The sequence below is a fragment of the Rhinopithecus roxellana genome, chromosome 1, assembly GCF_007565055.1.
Source record: "Rhinopithecus roxellana isolate Shanxi Qingling chromosome 1, ASM756505v1, whole genome shotgun sequence".
Taxonomy (NCBI): Eukaryota; Metazoa; Chordata; class Mammalia; order Primates; family Cercopithecidae; genus Rhinopithecus; species Rhinopithecus roxellana.
The window spans coordinates 178,531,590-178,552,119 of NC_044549.1; the positions used below are offsets into that span (position 1 = coordinate 178,531,590).

The 20,530-nt window shown below is 39.6% G+C and overlaps 1 protein-coding gene across 1 annotated transcript in view; it reads left to right on the forward strand.

Annotated features, from left to right (window-relative positions):
• Positions 1 to 20,530, forward strand: part of COL6A5 (collagen type VI alpha 5 chain) — a 108,553-nt gene that overhangs the window by 5,187 nt on the left and 82,836 nt on the right. Inside the window, 7 exon segments of the mRNA XM_030933673.1 lie at positions 580 to 1,212; positions 5,947 to 6,507; positions 9,718 to 10,272; positions 12,313 to 12,888; positions 16,019 to 16,594; positions 18,381 to 18,721; positions 18,828 to 18,909. Coding sequence (XP_030789533.1) covers positions 580 to 1,212; positions 5,947 to 6,507; positions 9,718 to 10,272; positions 12,313 to 12,888; positions 16,019 to 16,594; positions 18,381 to 18,721; positions 18,828 to 18,909 — 3,324 coding nt within the window.

The following is a 20,530-nucleotide window of genomic DNA, read 5'->3' on the forward strand; positions in this document are numbered from 1 at the left end:
TCAAGTCACCTGTTTTATTTCCTTGCTAGCACTTATTACTATGTGAAATAGTACAATCTAGTTATCTACCCTCCCCAGAGAATGTGAACTTCCTGTGGTCAGAGATATTTCTGCTAACTCATCCCTGCATCCCAGTTCTTGAGAGTGGGGGTGGCAGTGGGAAAGGTAGCGGTGATGGTGGACGTGGTGGTTCCTTCACTTCACTAGTAGTGAAGGTAGTGGCGGCAACTGGTGGTGGTGGTGGTGGTGGAGGTGGAAGTGATGGCAGTGGTGGTGGTGATCATACCAGTAGGTCATGGTGGTCATGGAGATAATAGTGGTGGTGGTTATGGGATGTGGTAGGGAAATTGATCAGAAGCATTCTTCAGACAGAGGGAACAGCATATGGAAAGCTTTTGAAGTCAACGACCTTGTAAGTGTTTAGAATTTTGATCTTTTGTTCACTAAAAGAAAACAATGCTGTCTACATCCATCATGACTACCTCTATCCTAACTAATGTGCTTGACAATGTAAAAAGTACCTTTCTCTCTCTGGGCCAGTGGTGTATACTAATCCTCACACTTTTTCTCTCTCCATAGTTCCCTTCCCCATGTCCTGTCAGAAAGATTCACTTGCTGACCTCGTGTTCCTGGTGGATGAGTCACTTGGGACCAGAGGAAATTTAAGGCATCTTCAGACCTTCCTGGAGAACATTACCAGCTCCATGGATGTGAAGGAAAATTGCATGCGACTTGGACTGATAAGTTACAGCAGTAGTGCCAAGACTATTTCTTTTCTTAAATCAAGCACAACCCAATCTGAATTTAAGCAGCAAATCAAGAATCTTTCCATTCAAGTTGGGAAATCCAATACAGGGGCTGCCATTGAGCACATGAGAAGAGACGGCTTCTCAGAGTCATATGGCAGCAGAAGAGCACAGGGAGTGCCTCAGATTGCAGTCCTGGTCACCCACAGACCATCAGATGATAAGGTGCATGATGCTGCACTGAACCTTCGGCTGGAAGATGTTACAGTGTTTGCCTTGAGCATCCAAGGGGCTAACAATACCCAGTTACAAGAAATAGTGTCTTACCCTCCAGAACAGACAATTTCCATGCTGAAGTCCTATGCAGACTTAGAAACTTATAGTACAAAGTTCCTAAAAAAACTCCAGAATGAAATATGGTCCCAAATTTCTACTTATGCTGAACAAAGGAATCTTGATAAAACTGGTATGTTTTAAAAAATACTTTTCTAATTATAAAAGTAATATAAGTGGTTACCTAGGACTGAGTGGGGGGGGGAGTGAGGATCAACTGTAATTGGATAAAGGAACTTTCAGGAGTTGTGGGAATGTTCTAAAGCTGGATTTTGGTGATGCCCATACAACTTCAAACATTTATCAAAAGTCATCGAACAATACACTTACAAGAGATCAATTTTATAACATGTAAATCATACCTCAATAAAATGTAAAATATATATGTTAATTATAAAATACCATAACAGTATGGCTTGACATACAGAAGAAAATAGAATCACCTGTAATTCTATCTTCATATAAAACCGTTAATACTTTTCATGTTGTCTTTAGTCTCTTCCATCCCTCTCTCTTTCTCTCCCTCCCTTCTCCCATCCCTCCACCCCTCTCTCCCTCTCTGTCTTCCTTTCATTCATGCACACACAGACACAGAGTTTTTAAAAATGATATCACATTGTATATATCAGTGCTGTCCAACAGACCTTTCTGTGATGCTGGAAATGTTCTTTATCTGTGCTGTCCACTAGGTCAGCCACCAGCCACATGTGGCTACTGAGCACTTGAAATGTGACTAGTGTGATGGAGGAACTGAATTTTAAATGTCATGTAGTTTTAATTAATTTTAACTTTAATAGCCAGGTGTGTCTAGTGGCTGTCATATTGAACAGTATAGGCATAGAGAGTTGGGTAACTTTTATTAGTTACAACTATATTTGGGTGTGACCACAGAAGAAACCAAAATTACAGTGATTGAAACAGGGTAAGATTATTTTTTCTGTTTCACAAGTAAGTCCAGAGGTAGGCAGACTGAGCTAGTCTGGTACACCACAGTGTCAGAGACCCTGTCTTTTTCCACATTATTTTTTGCTGTTCGTGGGCTTAATTCCTAGGATCGTTGTCCAAAATAATGGCTCCAGGCATCACCCTCACATCCAGAAAGCAAGAAAGACAAAAGGGAAGAAAAAAAGGGCAGGGCTCTTCACCTTTTCTTCAAAGATGCTCCCGAAAGTTATGTGTACCATTTCTGCTTACATCCCATTGGCCAGCACTTGGTCACATGTCACACCTAAGTTGTGAAAATGGGAGTTGGGAAATGTGACCTTTATTTGGGGAAGTCAAGCACCTAGGTTAAAACTGGCAGTTCAATTGGTGTAAAGAAGGAGAAAATGGATATTGGAGATAACTAGTAATATCTGCCTTACCCACTTTTCCATCATCTTGATATGATGATCGTTTGTCTGTTTCCTTAAATATTCTTTTGAAACAATTCCTTTAGGTTGAGGAAAAATATTCCATGTAATATATATACCATATTTTAAAAAACATATATTAAATTGTTGGATATATAGGCCAATGTTTTGTTTTTGTAAAAGTCTTGCAGGGACATCCTTTTACCTGTATTTTTATGCACAGTCATGGTTATTATCTGACATTTTGATCCTATTTTTTTCTTCTATCATTCCAGTGAAGGATCTTCTAGTTAAGATTCTTTGTGAATCTGCTATAGTTTTACTGAGCTTTTTTCAAAAGTACATGCCAAGAGATACTTAATATGACTTTGAGCTTATCTAATTCTGAGATATCTGCTGTCTTCACACATTTTCTCTGTATAGAAAATGCTTCCAGGCAATTGAAACTGGAATTTGGCAGCACGTAACATGGAAAGGAATTTTAATGTTCCAATGATATTAAAGGCTAATTTTAAACTCAGACCAGCTTCAATGTAATACTGTTATTAGGGCATAGAAGGGATGTGTGGCATAGACTCTCTCAGGAGTTTGCAGTGATGCCACAAAAAACTATTACTGTCATTACAGAAATTGTAAATGGGAAGATGTGGGACCAAAGCTAGGGCACAAGGCCTCACTATATAACTCCTTAGTAATCCAGTTGTTTTACAATGTTGGTACCTGACTTAGGTTGGGCTCCTCAGAAGCAGATGCCAGGTAACAATTCACATGAAATTGATATATTAGGAAGTGTAACCAGGAAAAAAAAAAAAAGGAAATTGGTAGGAAAATGAGGAAATGGGAATAGAAAGGAAAGGACAATAAGAAAAGTCCCATGGATAGTAATGTTAGCTCAGTTCCATGGTGTCATTCTAGAGATAGTGTATATCAAACATCAGAGTTGTCCCAGGCAAGGAAAAAAAATATGTAACTAGAGAATTTACATTTAAGCACATGCAGGGAATGTAAATTTCTGGACACTTCTGGTTCAAGTACCAGGCAAAGAAGTTTCCAGAAACTCAGGGGCAGCTCACCCACAGATATAGCATTTGCCATTGGGAGTGAAAGCAAAGCACTAGAAGCCAGTTTGCATAAAAATGGCAAGAGATTTGAGAAAATATAGGCGAAAACACCAACAGTGTCTGTTGTAAACTTAGAGTCTTTTGAGGAGCTTGTTAATAATTCAGTTGCCCAAGCATCACTCTAAAACTACTGGATTGGTCTCTGAGGGTAGGACCTGGGCCCATGCATTTTAGTGAGCTCCCTAATTAACTCGGGCTAGCAACATTTAAGACCTACCACCTTAGTGATGTTCCTGTGGTCTAGAGTGTGGTGGCCAGCTTTGCAATTTCAGAATGATCAACGCTCAGAGAAAAATCTATATCTAGCTTAGTCACTGCTATATCCACTACATCTGGCACATAGTAAGTGTTCAATTTTTATTCCATAAAACTTCATTAAATCAAGGCTAAACTCACATTAATCAAACTCAAGCGACTGATGTATGGAAAAAGAATGACAATTCTCTACGTAAAAATGAGAGCTATCAATGCCCAGGGGCTTGGACATTCACATCTTCCAAGTGGTACATTCTCTCCCTATAGACATGCCAAATTAGAAGCTAAATTGTAATCAAAAGTCTGCGTGGGGTTGTGGAATCAGAACAAGAGAGTTATTGTAGTTTTATAATTGAAATGTTTAGTAGCATTCAATTGGGCAGATGTTTCTACTTTAAAATTAAATACATACATCTATATTTTTATATATATCTGTATATATGAATGCACAGGTGAGGCCTTGAGCCAAGGGACACATTCTTTGGCACTGTTTAATTGAAATTTTGTAGTGATAGAAATATTCTCTGTCTATGCTGTCTAATAAGGTAGCTGCTAGTTATATGGAGCTGTTAAGCACTTGAAATGTAGGTAGTGTACTCAAGTAGATGACTTTTAATTTTATTTGATGTTGGATAGTTTAGATTTACATTTTAATGGCAACATGTGACTAGTGGCTAGTGTATTAGATAGCACAGCCCTAGGCAGGGATGGATGAGCATTGCTGCAGTTACCTACTCACATTTTTCTCTCCCTCATTGCTGATCACCACTACCTTTCTTTTGCTCAAGACTTAATTCTTCTTTATTAGATATATAAATTAATGCATTCTGGTTACTTTCAAGTTTTGTTGGCCTGGGATCAATCCTGTCTTCTGCAGATAACCACTTATCTTTGCCCTAATGCTTTATGTATTGATTTTATAGTTCATTTCTCAGGGTCAGATTTCTTTTCAGTATATCCGATTTCCTAAGGAGCAACTGCTGTGGGCTGAAGTAGTGTCAATAGCTACAAATTACCTAAGAGCTGTCAAGAAAACCAGATAATGACACACACAACCCAAAATTTTGAAAATATGTTATTTCTCTTACCCGGTTTCTATGAGTGACTACATAAAGTAGTAAACAGACTGCTAAGAAAGCAAAAGTAGTTTTTCATAGATTCAGCTTAACAAAGGAAGGAACATTGAGAAGTATTTTATTAAAAAAAAAAATCAAACTCCTATGATATGCCAGGCCTACTGGGCAGAAGCAGAGAAATAAACAAAGTCTTTGTCCTCATGGATTACATTCTGTGGTAAGAAACAGGCCATGCTCATGAACAAATGAAGAAGGTAACTTCAGAAAGTAACATAAAGAAAATAAACACTGTAAGAAGATAGACAATGACAGGTGTGCTTTAGACAGGGGGAAGTGAAGACCTTTTTTAAGAGATGACTTGATAACATTCATGATGAGAAGGAAGCAGCCATGTGAATATTTGGGGGAAATAATATTTCAAGAAGAGAGGAGGGTACGTGCAAAGACCCAGGGACACGTTCTAAAAACAGAATGAAGCCCAATGTGGTTGGAGCACAGTGAGTGAGATGAAGAATTGCTGGAAATAGGGTCAGAGAGAAAAGCAGGAGACAAGATAAGGCCAAGTTTTAGTTTTTAAGTTCCAAATGCAATGATAGATCATTTAAGAGGAAGAACAATGTGATCTAAGTTTAGCTTTAAATATCTTGTTCTAGTTGCTCTGGGAAGAAGAGATTATTGGTGAAGTAAGAGTAGAAGGTCGTCAATCCCATGCCTTTTTTCAAGAAATGATAGTACATAAACTGTCTAAGAAGGCAGGTGTCAATGCTAGAAAAACTAACTTGGAGCCTTGAGTCTCGGGAATTTGGTCTTTACTCTTTAATTTACTAGTTACGTGACCTTAGACAAACTACTACGTTTTGCCCTGTTTCCATTTTCTCACAAGGTTGTTGTACATTTCAAAGGAGAAAATGGCCATGAGTGTGCTTAATGAAGCACGCAGGCTCTATGCAAAAATGAAATCTTCGTTCTTTAGAAATGCCTCAACCTCATGTTACTTCACAAACCCTCTTGCAAAGTTCTCTCTAGGTTCTCTGATTTACAGAGAATACACTTTGTTTTCCAGGCTGTGTGGATACCAAAGAGGCTGATATCCATTTCCTCATTGATGGCTCAAGCAGCATCCAGGAGAAAGAGTTTGAGCAAATCAAGAGATTTATGTTGGAAGTGACAGAAATGTTTAGCATTGGCCCAGACAAAGTCCGAGTTGGAGTTGTGCAGTATTCAGATAATACAGAAGTAGAATTTTATATCACTGACTATTCTAATGACATTGACTTAAGAAAGGCTATTTTTAACATTAAGCAACTAACTGGTAGAACTTATACTGGGAAAGCTCTGGATTACATACTACAGATAATAAAAAATGGAAGTAAGGATAGAATGAGCAAGGTTCCCTGTTACCTCATTGTGTTGACTGATGGGATGTCCATGGACAGAGTCATGGAACCTGCTGAGAGACTAAGGGCTGAGCAAATCACCATTCACGCAGTTGGCATTGGGGCAGCTAATAAAATAGAACTGCAAGAAATTGCTGGGAAAGAAGAAGGGGTTAGCTTTGGGCAGAACTTTGACGCTTTGAAAAGCATAAAAAATGAAGTTGTTCGTGAAATCTGCACTGAAAAAGGTAAGCAAAACAAAAAAGGCTTTATTCTCCACATTTCGTCAATTGCTTAGGCGGATTAATGGCCAGGCTGAGACAAGGTCTGATGTGACCAGCTGTCTGGATAACATTTTGCTAGCTTCCTTTATCACCATGGAGCGATTCAGCCCCTCACTTTTAAACCAAATGCCAAGACTGGAGAATCTCTCTATAAACAGTTGCCCCAAGGCCATCTTGGAAGTCATAAGTGGGAAAATTGCTAAGAATGTTGGGGCCTTGACAGAGCCCACTACTGTGAAATGAAAAAGATTCTATTCTGCATGTGAGGTGTGCGTGTGTTTATGTATGTGCATACACAGATGAGTACAGGGGAAGTACAGTGTTTGTGTGTGCACAGTTGGGTACAGCGGAAGGAAAATGGACTTTGGCTCTAGATAGCTTAGGGTTTGTCTCACATACTTCCACTTGACCCTGGAACATTGTCATTTATAAAATGAGGATAACACCTACATCAGAGAATCCTTATAGGTTGAGCACCATAAATGCCAACCATTATTTTTGTATTAAATGCATATCAAGTATATATGTAATAATTGTTCATTTTTCTTTATAACAAAAACACGTATTTGCATTTTTGTTCTAATTAGAGATTAAGTACCAGAAGTTAGGAGAAACAATTTGCAAATTTCCGTATCTCGTTGTTTGTTATTTCTATTATTAATAATGGCCACTTACACCACTTATTAGTTAAGATGGTTATGTGTTGATTGCTAGTATTAGCACATGAAAATATTGCTTGCTGAGAAGCACATTAATTTACTGGTAAAGAGGAAAGATGCTAGAGTCAGAGTCAAGGTTCACACCCTAGCTTTACCACTGATTAGCCATGACCTTGAATAAGTTACTGTCTACTTGCCTTGGTTTCCTTGTTTGTAGGCTTATTGTGAAGCTTAATGGTGATAACACACATGGAGCAGTTAGAGGAGTGCCTGGAACATAGTAAGCACTATACAACAGTTAGCTGTTGCAGAAAGTGGTTAAGGTATTCACTGATGAGGAAAGGAAGAGAATTCTCACTTATTTGAACTTACTAAAGTGAAAACATATTTGAATTTTCTCTGAGTCACTACAAAACAAAAATAAAAAATAAGTAAGCAAATAAATAGCATTAATAACAAAATCCTAAGTAAGTAACAATTTTGTTCATTTTTCTCCCTGTTACAGACAGTAACAGAGTTGGGTCTTTAGGATGTCTTAGAAAGAGTGCAAGAATAAAAGATTCCCCAATGTTTCCTGGAGTTGATGCTAAGAAAAGTAAAAGGATCCCAGGAAGCATAAAGTAGGTTATATCTCAGCTCCTTTCAAGGGAGAAGGTCCTGGACCAATCTAGGGAGGTACAGTATATCCCTTGCACTTCAGGTAGTTGCAGTTGAAGTGGTCAGCCTGAGCACCATCATGCCTGGAGGAGGATATACCTTGTGGACAAGGAAATGAGTCATAAAAGGGCTATCAGAGAAGCAGGAAAACAAAGGAGCCAAAGCTTCCAGAGCTAGAAAAACACTAACGAGTCTCAGAGCAGATGCAGATGGAGTGAGGCACAGTGTATTAACAGGGTGCAGGTTAAGCTGCAATAGCGAAAAGACCCCAGACTACACATCACAGAGTCTTATTTTTCTCTTACATCATAGTTTAGGGTGAATAGTCCAGGTCTAGTAGAGAGGCTATGTGTTCCATCCTCAACACATAGCTTCCATCTTTAGGTCAAAACTGAAGATCCGGTTCTTATCACCTCCTGTCCATGGAAAGGGAGAAAGGACCAAGTGAACCTACCACACTCAACTGTTTTAATGTAAGACCCAGAAGTGGCCAGATCACTTTTGCTCATACCTTTTGGTTAAAACTTAGACACAACGCCACAGCTAGCTTCAAGGCAGGCTGGGAAATACAATCTTTAGATGGACAATCATCTGCTGATCTAAAATTTTATTAACATAGAAGAATGGAAAGATAGATATTCAGGGACATGAAGTAGTTTCTGTCACAAATAGATACCAGGAGGTAGATCCTGTGAATACTAAACTGTATGTAAAAGCCTATTTCTTTTACATGTGTTACATGGAAGAGAATCTTCCACACTTCACCACAGTGGTCAAGGCCACTCTATCAAGGCCACAAACATCTTCAGCAATTTCTCCTCTTATGACTTTCAAGATGGTTCTGAGGCAGCTTGAATCTTAAAATAGTGGTGTAGTCCTCCTGGTGGATCAGAATGTGACCTTACACATTTATTAAGTAATAGTTAACATCTTTTCATTTTTTAAATATATGGCTGATGCTGTGTTTATTTTCAGGAAGTATGGGATAGACTTCAGAGTGTTGAGGGAGAAACTGTAAGAGGAAGGAAGGCAGAGATTACAGATAGAAAAAGGGATTAAGACTAAAAAGATAGATGCTAAAGATAATATATTTACATATTATATATATGCAAAACATGTATCATGAATACTGTTTTTAATAGATTATAGAAATTGGTTTTATGTATGTACATATGTCTATATTATATATAGAACAATGAATGTACATACATATGTGTGTATATATGTGTGTGTGTATATATACATATGTATATGTTCATTTCCAATCAGGCTGTCTAAAGTTTATGTATAAAGGAACAGTCCATGTTGAATGAGTATGTGCTTACTGAAGCACTTATCTCTAGTAAAAACTTTTTCTTCAATTTCTAATATTGATTTATAGTGTTTATGAAATCACTTAAAATTATCCCAGAAAATAATGCTGTTTAAAAATTATTTGAAATTGTGTTTCTCCAGAATATACATAAAACCCTGGAGTGTTAGTACTATGAGTGCAAGGAACTGATTGCTTTGGCTCTGGTTCCTTTTTTGTATCACTACTGCATCCTTAACACATGGCTGGATGCTTGGCATTTTTTACACCTCAAAATTATGAATCAATTAATTAAATATGAATAAATGAGTTATGCATGCATGCATGAATGAATAAATACACATTTTGGAAGTTGCATTTCTGCTTCAGGGTTCTAGTCAACTAGCTTCTACTAAAGAAGCAAATACAATTTTCAAACGTAACAACAGTTGCTTGAGTTAATTTTCAATGTTTTCTCATTAATGCATTTGTTTCTGCCCTAATGCCACTTTATGAGAACGATTCCAACCTGGTTTTTTCTGATCTTTTTTTTTTTGTAACATGCAGGATGTGAAGACATGAAGGCTGACATCATGTTTCTGGTGGACAGTTCTTGGAGTATAGGAAATGAAAATTTTAGGAAAATGAAAATCTTCATGAAAAATCTGTTAACTAAGATTCAAATTGGTGCAGACAAAACCCAGATTGGCGTTGTTCAGTTCAGTGATAAAACTAAGGAAGAGTTCCAGCTCAATAGATACTTTACACGGCAAGAAATTTCTGATGCAATAGATAGAATGTCTCTCATCAATGAAGGCACTTTCACTGGAAAGGCACTAAATTTTGTAGGTCAATACTTCACCCACTCCAAGGGGGCCCGTTTGGGAGCCAAAAAATTTCTCATTCTCATCACAGATGGAGTAGCTCAGGATGATGTGAGAGATCCTGCTAGAATTCTTCGGGGCAAAGATGTGACCATCTTCTCTGTAGGAGTATACAATGCCAATAGATCTCAGCTAGAAGAGATCAGTGGGGATGGCAGCTTAGTTTTTCACGTTGAGAACTTCGATCATCTGAAGGCACTAGAAAGGAAACTTGTCTTTCGTGTGTGTGCTCTCCATGGTAAGTGCCCCTGTTATCTGTCAGGACTCAAGGATGTGAGCTGTTGACTTTATAATGAGAAACAGTATATGGCACTCTGGCCCTGGCCTCCACCTGGACTTTAATGTTAAGTTTTAGTCTTTATGTTATATTAAAATGCCTGTGACCTCCAGGGATGTTTCAGACTAACAATTTTGGCATCTAGTTTGGCACAAGTTAGTATGGCATTGGTGACTTCAAGTATATTCCAAAAAGATCCCAGAATTTTACTTTAAACTTCCAAATGTTTAATACCCACATACCTGGATTTTCCAGAGCCAGTTTTGAATCCCAAATTATTTTCTAGAATTGTTTCTTGGCTATCTATAGCCATTGTTAAGCAGAAAATAACTAGAAATACAATTTCGTCTTTCTTTTAGTTAAATTTTATCTAGTATCCTAAGCACCACCCACCAAGAAAACCCTGGGTATTTTAAAGATAGTTTATTTTCATTACTTCACATTATTATTCTTAACCTCTATCAAGTGGATATTTTATATTTGTTCACGTATCCATCCCTTTGGGAAATTGTAATTTGTCACTTTTCTGATTACTTGAGGTCATCATTTTATTCTTACAAATTGTAGTGCTTTTAAAATTGTACTGCACAACCTTCAGTTTGAGCCTATCAATTTTAATGTCTTTTGAATGAGAGCTTTTTCTCAATCCACACATAGACTAAAACACCTATGTTTTAAAATCTATCATGTGCTATTTTCTGTGTTTTGGATACAACTAAGAAAACGAACCAAAGTAAGTTTGTTTTGTGTTGTTCCTCTGGCAACATAGAGATTTTCATTGGACTTTATTCGTCAAAATTGTGCATGTGGAATTTCCAGAAACTTAACAAAATGTCTTATAAACACATAAGTGTTAGGTGATAGTTCTAAAGTTTCCTTGGTAACCGCTTAATTGGAATTTTTTTCTTCCCCCAAAGGTGGCAGTGATTCCAAAACTCTTGATAATGTTGGCAGGTGTACCTAAAGGCTATAGCTTCAACTTTGAAACCTGCAAGGCTCTTCTTGGCATTTCTTCATTTTGATTAATGTAAATGTGGAGGCCTTGTCTACAGCATAACCTGAAATTCATCTGACTCATGCATTAGATTGTCTCCTAAGTATCAGGTCATGACTAGTCACCAGTTCTGAGTGGGTCATTGACCAAGGGTTTTACAGATACAACCTGGGGATATTCACAGTATCAGAAACTTAAAAAATTTGAGACTTTATTATTAGAAATAAGAGTTGACAATTAGCTAGGCAGGTGGAAAGCAGAGAAAGCAAATCTTTGGAATACATGCGCATAAGTTATTGAGGGAAGGAAAAGAGTGGGAAAGAGTCCACACTTTGGAAAGCCAGCCAAAACAGTCACTTGTCTTATAATGTGGAGGAGGGTTTGGGGTCAGGGAAGAAGTGATAGGAGTTTTTGCTCTCCTCCTACTTGGGGCCACTCCTTTCTGAGTTCTAATTGAAAACATCAGGGAGAAAAGCATAAATAACTGCAGAGAGACATGATACACAGGGATGGTGTGCATACCCAAGGGTCCAAAGATACCTGGAGCCAGAGGGAGTAGGGTAAAACCACCAAGTTATACAATGAGCTCCTGAGCTTTCCACAATAGTAGGTCAGTTTGGCAAACATCAGTATGTCTTAGCATTACATTGACATTGAACTAGCTTCTAACATTGCCTTTCAGTTGAAAGCCTGCTTAGTAAAAGACGTTACATGTCCTAATGAGATATAGCAAAATAGAGTGGTGTGGCATAAGGACCACTGATCCTGGAGTGATATAGATAGGGTACAAATGTCCTTGGAGTCATGATGTAGGCAGGTTGTACTTCTCTGAGCCTTGGCCTTTTTTTTTTTCTATAAAATGGCAGCAGCCACCTCTAAGAACTAGGTGAGATGTAGTGTCTGACACATAGTAGACTCACGGCAAATGCTAGTTCACTTACCTTCTCAGCACCCTGCGTAGAATGCACTGCGGAAAGTTTGTGACTCCTGTTTTCGTCTTCTTTCAGATTGTAAAAGGATTACAGGACTAGATGTTGTGTTTGTGCTGGATCATTCAGGTAGCATAAAAAAACAATATCAAGATCACATGATTAACCTAACTATCCATTTGGTGAAGAAAGCAGATGTTGGCAGAAACGGAGTTCAGTTTGGAGCCCTCAAATACTCTGACCAACCTAACATCCTTTTCTACCTTAATACGTACTCGAACAGATCAGCAATAATTGAGAATCTGAGGATGCGCAGGGACACTGGAGGGAACACCTACACTGCCAAGGCTCTCAAGCATGCAAATGCCCTGTTTACAGAGGAGCATGGCAGCCGCATCAAGGAAAATGTGAAGCAGATGCTGATTGTCATCACTGATGGGAAATCTCGTGACCATGATGAGCTCAATGACACAGCATCAGAACTGAGAGACAAAGGCATCACCATCTTTGCAGTGGGTGTAGGAAAGGCCAACCAAAAGGAACTTGAGGGTATGGCAGGGAATAAAAACAATACTATCTATGTAGATAATTTTGACAAACTGAAAGATGTTTTCACACTTGTTCAAGAAAGTATGTGTACTGAAGCACCAGAAGGTAAGTTGTTACTTTTAAAGTTTCTATGGGGGTAGCAATAAAAATTTAAATAAAAAGTAGATCATAAGTCTCAGGTCTCCGATTGCCTGGATGTTATGGACTGAACATTTCTCTGCCCAGGCTATCAGTTTTCTCATCTCTAAAATAAATGAGTTGATTGAACAAGATCCCAAAGTTTCCTTCCCACCACAGCATGCACTGAAGAGATTATACAGGAAAGTTCCAGATGCATTCCCTGGCATTTTGCTACTCTGTTGCCTTTTTCTGGCAGAAAGAAATTCTTCTTAGGGTTGTATTCACCTTACCCCATGTAATGGCTGCTCATCGTGCTCCATTTGGTTAATGGTCTCAGTGTAGCCACTGGACATTAGTTTCAGGCCAAACTCAAGTGGAAAGTCTCATGGTTTAAATGGATAGACTTTTGTCTTCAAAGATCCAGGCCCTCTAAATGGGATCATAGGCATTCTAGAGAGACATCAAAATTCAAGTGGTCTGATGTGCTTTTCTGTGTAAGTGCCACCAGTATAGAGGGCAGGATATGAGAGTTGAATGTGGTACACGTAATGGAAGCTGGCTGAGAGAAACAGGGAGGGAAGGGAACTGAGATGATTACCAGCTACCATCGAAGTTGGTAGGCTGGTGACATCACATTTAAGTGAGGACAGGGTGAGATTTGCCACTTGTGGTCTCAAAAGCAGTAGAGACTGATAAGTAACCCAGGAAGGGCTGCTGTGCCTAATTGGAAGGTCCGAATTCTTGTGATTTGTGTATTGACTCAGTCTTCCCAATCTGGCAAATGAAACAATCAACTTTTGAATTTCCTTTCTTCTTTGCTTCCTTCCTCCCTCCTTTCTCTTGTTTCTTTCCTCCTTTATTCCTTCCTTTCTACCAATAAGAAGCTCACTTTTGTAACTAATATAAATCATGTTTCTAAAACTGACATTAACCCACTTCCATATTTGTAACTTGTCCAACTCCAGACAAAACCTTCCCTCAAATCCTGTGTCAGATCAGCATTTGCTTGGCTAAATAAAACTATGCCTGACCACCATAGCTTTACCTTACTTAAGTAAGCAATTAATTCATCTTCTTGGTTTCAGATATTGAATGATGGTATCATCTTTACCCAAGGAAAATTATGATTTTTCTCAAGACAGCAGGACCACCCCAGTTCTTCTGCCCATTCCATCCTCTCCCTGGACTCTCACCCTGGAGCATAGGCTCCACTTCCTCAGTCCTGACACCTGCCAGTCCACTTAACACTGAGTGTTCCTTCTCCTACACACTGGATGAGGTCACTCTTCTGCTTACAGTTTTTTGTTTTTTGTTTTTTGGGGTTTTTTTTTTGGAGGCCTCCCTGTGCCCTTGGAACAATTTCCAAACTCCTGAGCTCTATCTAGCCCCTGCCCACCTCCCCAAGCTCATTGATCACCTCTCTCCTCTTCAAATCTACCCTGTCCTTCTGAAATTCCGCCACATCTTTGTGCACACTATCCTGCCCACCATGACCACTCCAGCCCACCACTGTGCCTGCCTGCATCTCACTTTTCTGTCAAGTTTCAGTCTTTGTGTGCTAGTTTCCTGGCCCAAAACCTGACCTCATGTCCCCACTGTATCCCCCAACTCTCACACCTCCTATTTTCCAAGTGGTAGCAATTGACACATATTTGCTGTTTTCCTACCTGTATCTGTCACAAGACTACAAGCTCTGCAGGCAGGCTTAATCTCCTTTGTTTGGGGTGTCCTCCAAATCTAGTACATTACTAAGACTACAGTCTTTTCCTAGGAGTGTGAAGGCTGTTTTATTCTCATTTCCCATGGCTACATTTTTGAGGTAGTGCTGAAATGGAGTTTGGGATGCAAGATGTTTATGAGGAATCCACACCTGTAAAATAAACAGGGAAAGCAAGATGGACCAAATAACTCAAAATAGTGACATAGGCTAAACAAAGCTCCAAACCTAGCAGACAGCTCTGAAGCAAATATTGCCCATGAGAACTGTCCAGCATCAGCCTAAAATGGCTGGGACTAAGGGAGAACTCCCTTCCCACTTTGTACCTGGACGTGGTGGCCCTAAGAAGGGCATGACTTTTGGCAAGGCATCTCTCTATAGTGAGACAGACCCTGAAAGTGCTGACAGCTGGAAGCTGTCTACTGCCTGCCCATACTCCCATAGCTGGGAAGTAAGTTCTTCCTTGCAGGTCTATCCAGGTAGCCACCGTCTTTGTGTCTGCCACACCACACTTACAAGGAATTGTGTGACCGTGAGTAACCTACTGTCTCAATTACCTTTAGTAATCACCGTAGTGCTGCTCCTACCACAGCCATTGAGTTTGACTGGAAGTGAGTATAGAAATGTCCCTTCGATTTTGGGACATTTCAGATTGGACTTCAGGGAGCTGACTGTATGCTCTATTTACTAGCCATTCACACTTCTTCTGAGAAATTCTAACATTTGAGTCATGGTATTTTTAAAAAGCATTGCAGTAGAAAAAAGTGCTAAATTTAAGGGTAAAAAGGACCTAGAGGTCCAGATACCAGCTCCACTCCATAGTAACTGTGTGCTCTTATATGAATCACTTAGCCTCTAAATTCTATTTCTATATTTATAAAATTAGAATAATTAGTCGCAAGGTGGTTGTGAATATTAATGTTGTTATTATGTGCCAAAAGCATTTTTAAAATGCTACTCTTCAATATGGATGTAAAGTGATAACATGAATAGTAATAGGAGTACTAATAATAGTACAGTAAGTAAGTACTATTATCCTGATGGGGTAAATGTCCCAATCTTGGTGTTTTGAAGGGATGTCTAGCCTTTGTAATAACCTTTTAATGAGTACATGAAATTTATTCAAACTTCTTACTTTCTTTCTCTGATTAGCTTTCAGTGTCTTTTCAAATGGATTGTATAAATAATTAAACTTTGAAAAAACTCTCTAATCTTTCCTCCTCTTGCTATTTTTTCTTCTTTTTGAGGATCAATCAGTGATTCTTCCTCTTGTTAACTTATCTCAATTTGCTAATGTAAAGCAATTGAAGTATTTAGTAAAGCAATTTAAGTATATGAGGAAAGGAAAAATTTAGAACGATTCATGAGGAAAATAATTTATTCTTTTTTCTATTGCAGTCTGTAGTCTTCAGGAAGCTGATGTGATTTTCCTTTGCGATGGCTCTGACAGGGTATCTAATTCAGATTTTGTTACCATGACAACTTTCTTGTCAGACTTAATTGATAATTTTGACATTCAGTCTCAAAGAATGAAAATTGGTACGGCTCAATTTGGAAGTAACTACCAGAGTATTATTGATTTGAAAAACTCTCTGACTAAAACCCAGTGGAAGAATCAAATTCAGAATGTCTCCAAGAGCAGTGGGTTTCCGAGAATTGACTTTGCCCTTAAAAAAGTGAGCAACATGTTTAATCTATATGCTGGTGGGAGAAGAAATGCTGGTGTCCCCCAAACTTTGGTTGTTATCACATCTGGAGATCCTCACTATAATGTGGCAGATGCAGTAAAAACCCTGAAGGACCTTGGAATTTGTATCCTGGTTTTGGGCATAGGAGATGTTTCTAAGGAACAGCTTCTGCCAATAACAGGCAATTCTGAAAAAATAATCACTTTTCAAGACTTTGATAAGTTAAAGAATGTGGATGTGAGAAAAAGGATCATCCGTGAAATTTGCCAGAGCTGCGGGAAAACCAGTAAGTGTTCCTTGTTTGGTTTTCTTCCATGGAAACCTCATTTCTCCATTTCCCAAGAGTGTCTAATGGGCTAGCTCTAGCAGAGCATATATTTAGAACATATATTTAGTGAGAATATCTCACTTATGGTGCAATGATACGAGACTTCACCGCTTCCAGGAAGTTTAGATAACTCAGCCTCCCTCAAAGACAAGGAAAGGGTGCAGAGGCTAGAGGGGACCCCTGGGCTGTGTCCTTTGGTCAGCCCTGTTCCCTCACAGCAATCCAGTGTTTATTCTCCTTTTAGCACCTAGATCTCTGTCTCCTATTTCTGTCCTCCTAGTAAATGCCCTGCATCAGCAGGAAGTAAGTAAAATAAACATTTGCTGATTGGAAGTTTTACTATTGTACCTTTGTTAAACCATCTTGTAAGGGACTCGTGGTGTGTGTGTGTGTGTGTGTGTGTGTGTGTGTGTGTGTGTGTGCATACAGTGTATTTTTCTTCTTTTAATGATTACATTCATATAATCATAGGCTACAAACGATCTGAATTGTCCTTGGAGGTTATTTAAGCCAGAGGTCACAAAGGCACATGGCTGCAAAGACCAGGTGGGTAATGGAGATGAGTCAAGTGAGTAGAGTATGAGGACAGTGAACTGGAAAACAATGATGCATCTCACAGGAATGCCACCGTTCAGCTCCAGCTGAGATTGGCCACAGGGGACTCAGCTTCTCTAAATTTGAGGCTAGGAGTTGGGAGGACAGCATGTAAGGAAGCAGTAGCGAATGATAACGGTTTGTGGAATTTGCACAACATGCAGAAATTCCTTAGCGTTCTTACGTTTCTAGAGGTGTTACGATTGAAGTCACTTCTTTAACAAAATGTGTTAGTCTTTCCAAACTCTCCATATCTTATATGTCCCATTTGTGGTGCTCAAGTGGAGGCAGATTACAGTGGTGGAAAAAGCCCTGGGCCTGGAATCAGAAAGCCAGAGTTCTAACTCTGGTTCAGCGGCCACAACCTCCACACATCACTGTTTCTTCATCTGTAAAATGAGCAACTGGGCAGGATCAGAGTAACCAACTGGCAGCTTGCAGTTGCCGTTTGTTTGTCGCATCCAGTGTTGATGAGTTGCTAAATTAGTTGACAGCATTCACACTGAAGGTTCTACATTAAAAATGTAGACATCAGGCTCCTCTTTGAAAAATCAGAATATCTGACAACACTAGGCCCCATTTCCCACAGAGCTACTCTCAGCTGGAACTGAACAGCGAACAGACCCAGAAATGGGTCATTGTTCTCGAGTTTATTTTCCTCACACTCTGCCCACTTGAATCATCTATCTTATCTACCTGCATTTGCAGCCATCTGTGTTTGTGATCTCTAAAACTCAAATAATCTGAAAAGACAGCTCAAAACTTTAATGTATTCTGATTATATGAATTAAAATATGTCACCATTAAAATGCATCCCCACATGCATGGCACACACACACACAACAGAGTCACTGAGGATGAGACTAAACTATGGTTTGAACTTCAAATAGCTATTGGAAGTTTTGATATTTTAAAGGGGACAGAGAAAACCCCTGTGATATATGTTGGTATCATATATATATATATATGTGATATACATACACACATATATGCATATGATAAAGCAGCCAATATCTTCCTTCTTGAACACTTTTTGGAGACTAGAGACCCTCTAGCTCTGGGGCATGACAGTGCTCCTTTCTTCTGCCCTATCTCTCCTTCCTTACTCCTGTCTACTCATTAATCTTGACTCTTTTCCCTTGGTTTCCAGATTGCTTTATGGACATAGTGGTTGGGTTCGACATCTCCACTCATGTGCAGGGGCAGCCTTTGTTCCAGGGCCACCCCCAGCTGGAATCCTACCTCCCAGGCATCTTAGAAGATATCAGCTCTATCAGGGGGGTGAGCTGTGGGGCTGGCACAGAGGTGCAGGTGAGTTTGGCATTTAAGGTGAACAATGACCAAGAATTCCCTGCCAAGTTCCAGATCTATCAGAAAGCGGTGTTTGACAGCTTGCTGCAAGTCAACGTCAGTGGGCCAACTCATCTGAACGCACAGTTCTTGCAGTCTCTTTGGGACACATTTAAGAATAAATCTGCATCCCGGGGCCAGGTATCCATATTACATTCTATTTCCCATCTCCACATTCTTCCATTTTTTCTTCATTCCCCAATTATATATTTAGCTTTTACACCACACCATTTTCTTATTTCTCTAGGTGCTGCTTATTTTTTCAGACGGTCTCCAGGGTGAAAGCAACATAATGCTTGAAAATCAATCAGACAGGCTCAAAGAAGCAGGTATTGAGTAGAATTTTTTTTTTTTTTTTTTTTTTTTTTTTTTTGAGATGGCGTCTTGGTCTGTTGCCCAGGTTGGAGTGCAGTGGCGCGATCTCAGCTCACTGCAAGCTCCACCTCCCGGGTTCATGCCATTCTCCTGCCTCAACCTCCCGAGTAGCTAGGACTACAGGCGCCTGGCTAATTTTTTGTATTTTTAGTAGAGATGGGGTTTCACTGTGTTAGCCAGGGTGGTCTTGATCTCCTGACCTTGTGATCTGCCCAACTTGGCCTCCCAAAGTGCTGGGATTACAGGCATGAGCCACCGCACCCGGCCAAGTTGAAAATTTAAACAGTGAAGCATGGAATATGCTTAACAAGTCTCTACCTTTACTCAGATGCTGTAGATGTTGAGATTTGCCTGGCTACTTGTAGCAGAGGCTGTTGATACCTCGTCTAATCCCCTCTTGACCAGCCCTCGCACTCCTCCCCAAAATGCTTGCAAATGCTATGGCCAAGTACTTAGACTTATGACCTTCTATATAGACATATGCCCTTGATTGACCTGAACCATATACCTGGGCGTGCTTGGAATGGGTGTGGAGTTACCATGCCTCACGTTGGTGGTGGTGGGGGGCAACTATGATATAGGGATACAAAAACCTGGCACTCTTGCTCAAATGGATCAACTCTAGTACAATTTGCACTCCAGAGTCCCTCATGAATCAGGCAAAGGCTAAGACTTCATTGAGATGTATTCCTAGTTACAACATCTCCTTCCCTTTCCTGGTCTCTCTCTCAATACAGATACCACATACATACAAAATCCTCTCTCAGATTCCAGTTCTAGAGAACCTGACCCGAGACAGCTCCTACTGTTTCTTATTTCCCATATGAAAGATAGCAACATGGATTTGGAAAAGCGCTTCTCACTATATATTTTCTGTCCATGTCATAGCTTCAGACTGAGCCGGAAGCTCAATGCAGAAGTTGAGAGTAGGATGCAGCGATGGAAGACTCCACTAATTGTCAAATGAGATGCATTGTTTAAGAATTCCTTGGTGTAGCCCAGACTGGCTTCTAGGGTTCAGCTTCCACAGGAAACCTCACTAAAGGCCACAATACGATCTGTTTTATTGCTTGGCGTGTCTCTTTCTCTGCACAGATCCCTTCAATACCTTCTCATTGTTCTTGGGATATAGATCAAATTCCTTGACATGGCCTGGGAGCGTTGCAGAACCTGGCCTCTGCTTCCAATTTCAGCCTTAACTTATTTATTTATTTATTTATTTATTTATTTATTTATTTATTTATTTATTTTTGAGATGGAGTCTCGCTTTGTCACCCAGGCTGGAGTGCAGTGGCCCAATCTCGACTCACTGCAACCTCTGCCTCCCGGGTTCATGCCATTCTCCTGCCTCAGCCTCCTGAGTAGCTGGCACTACAGGTGCCTACCACCACGCTCAGCTATTTGTTTGTATTTTTAGTAGAGATGATGTTTCACCGTGTTAGCCAGGATGGTCTCGATTTACTGATCTTGTGATCTGCCCACCTCAGCGTCCCAAAGTGCTGGGATTACAGGAGTGAGCCACCGTGCCCAGCCAAATTATTTCTTATATTCAGCATTCCAGGCATATGAAACTAT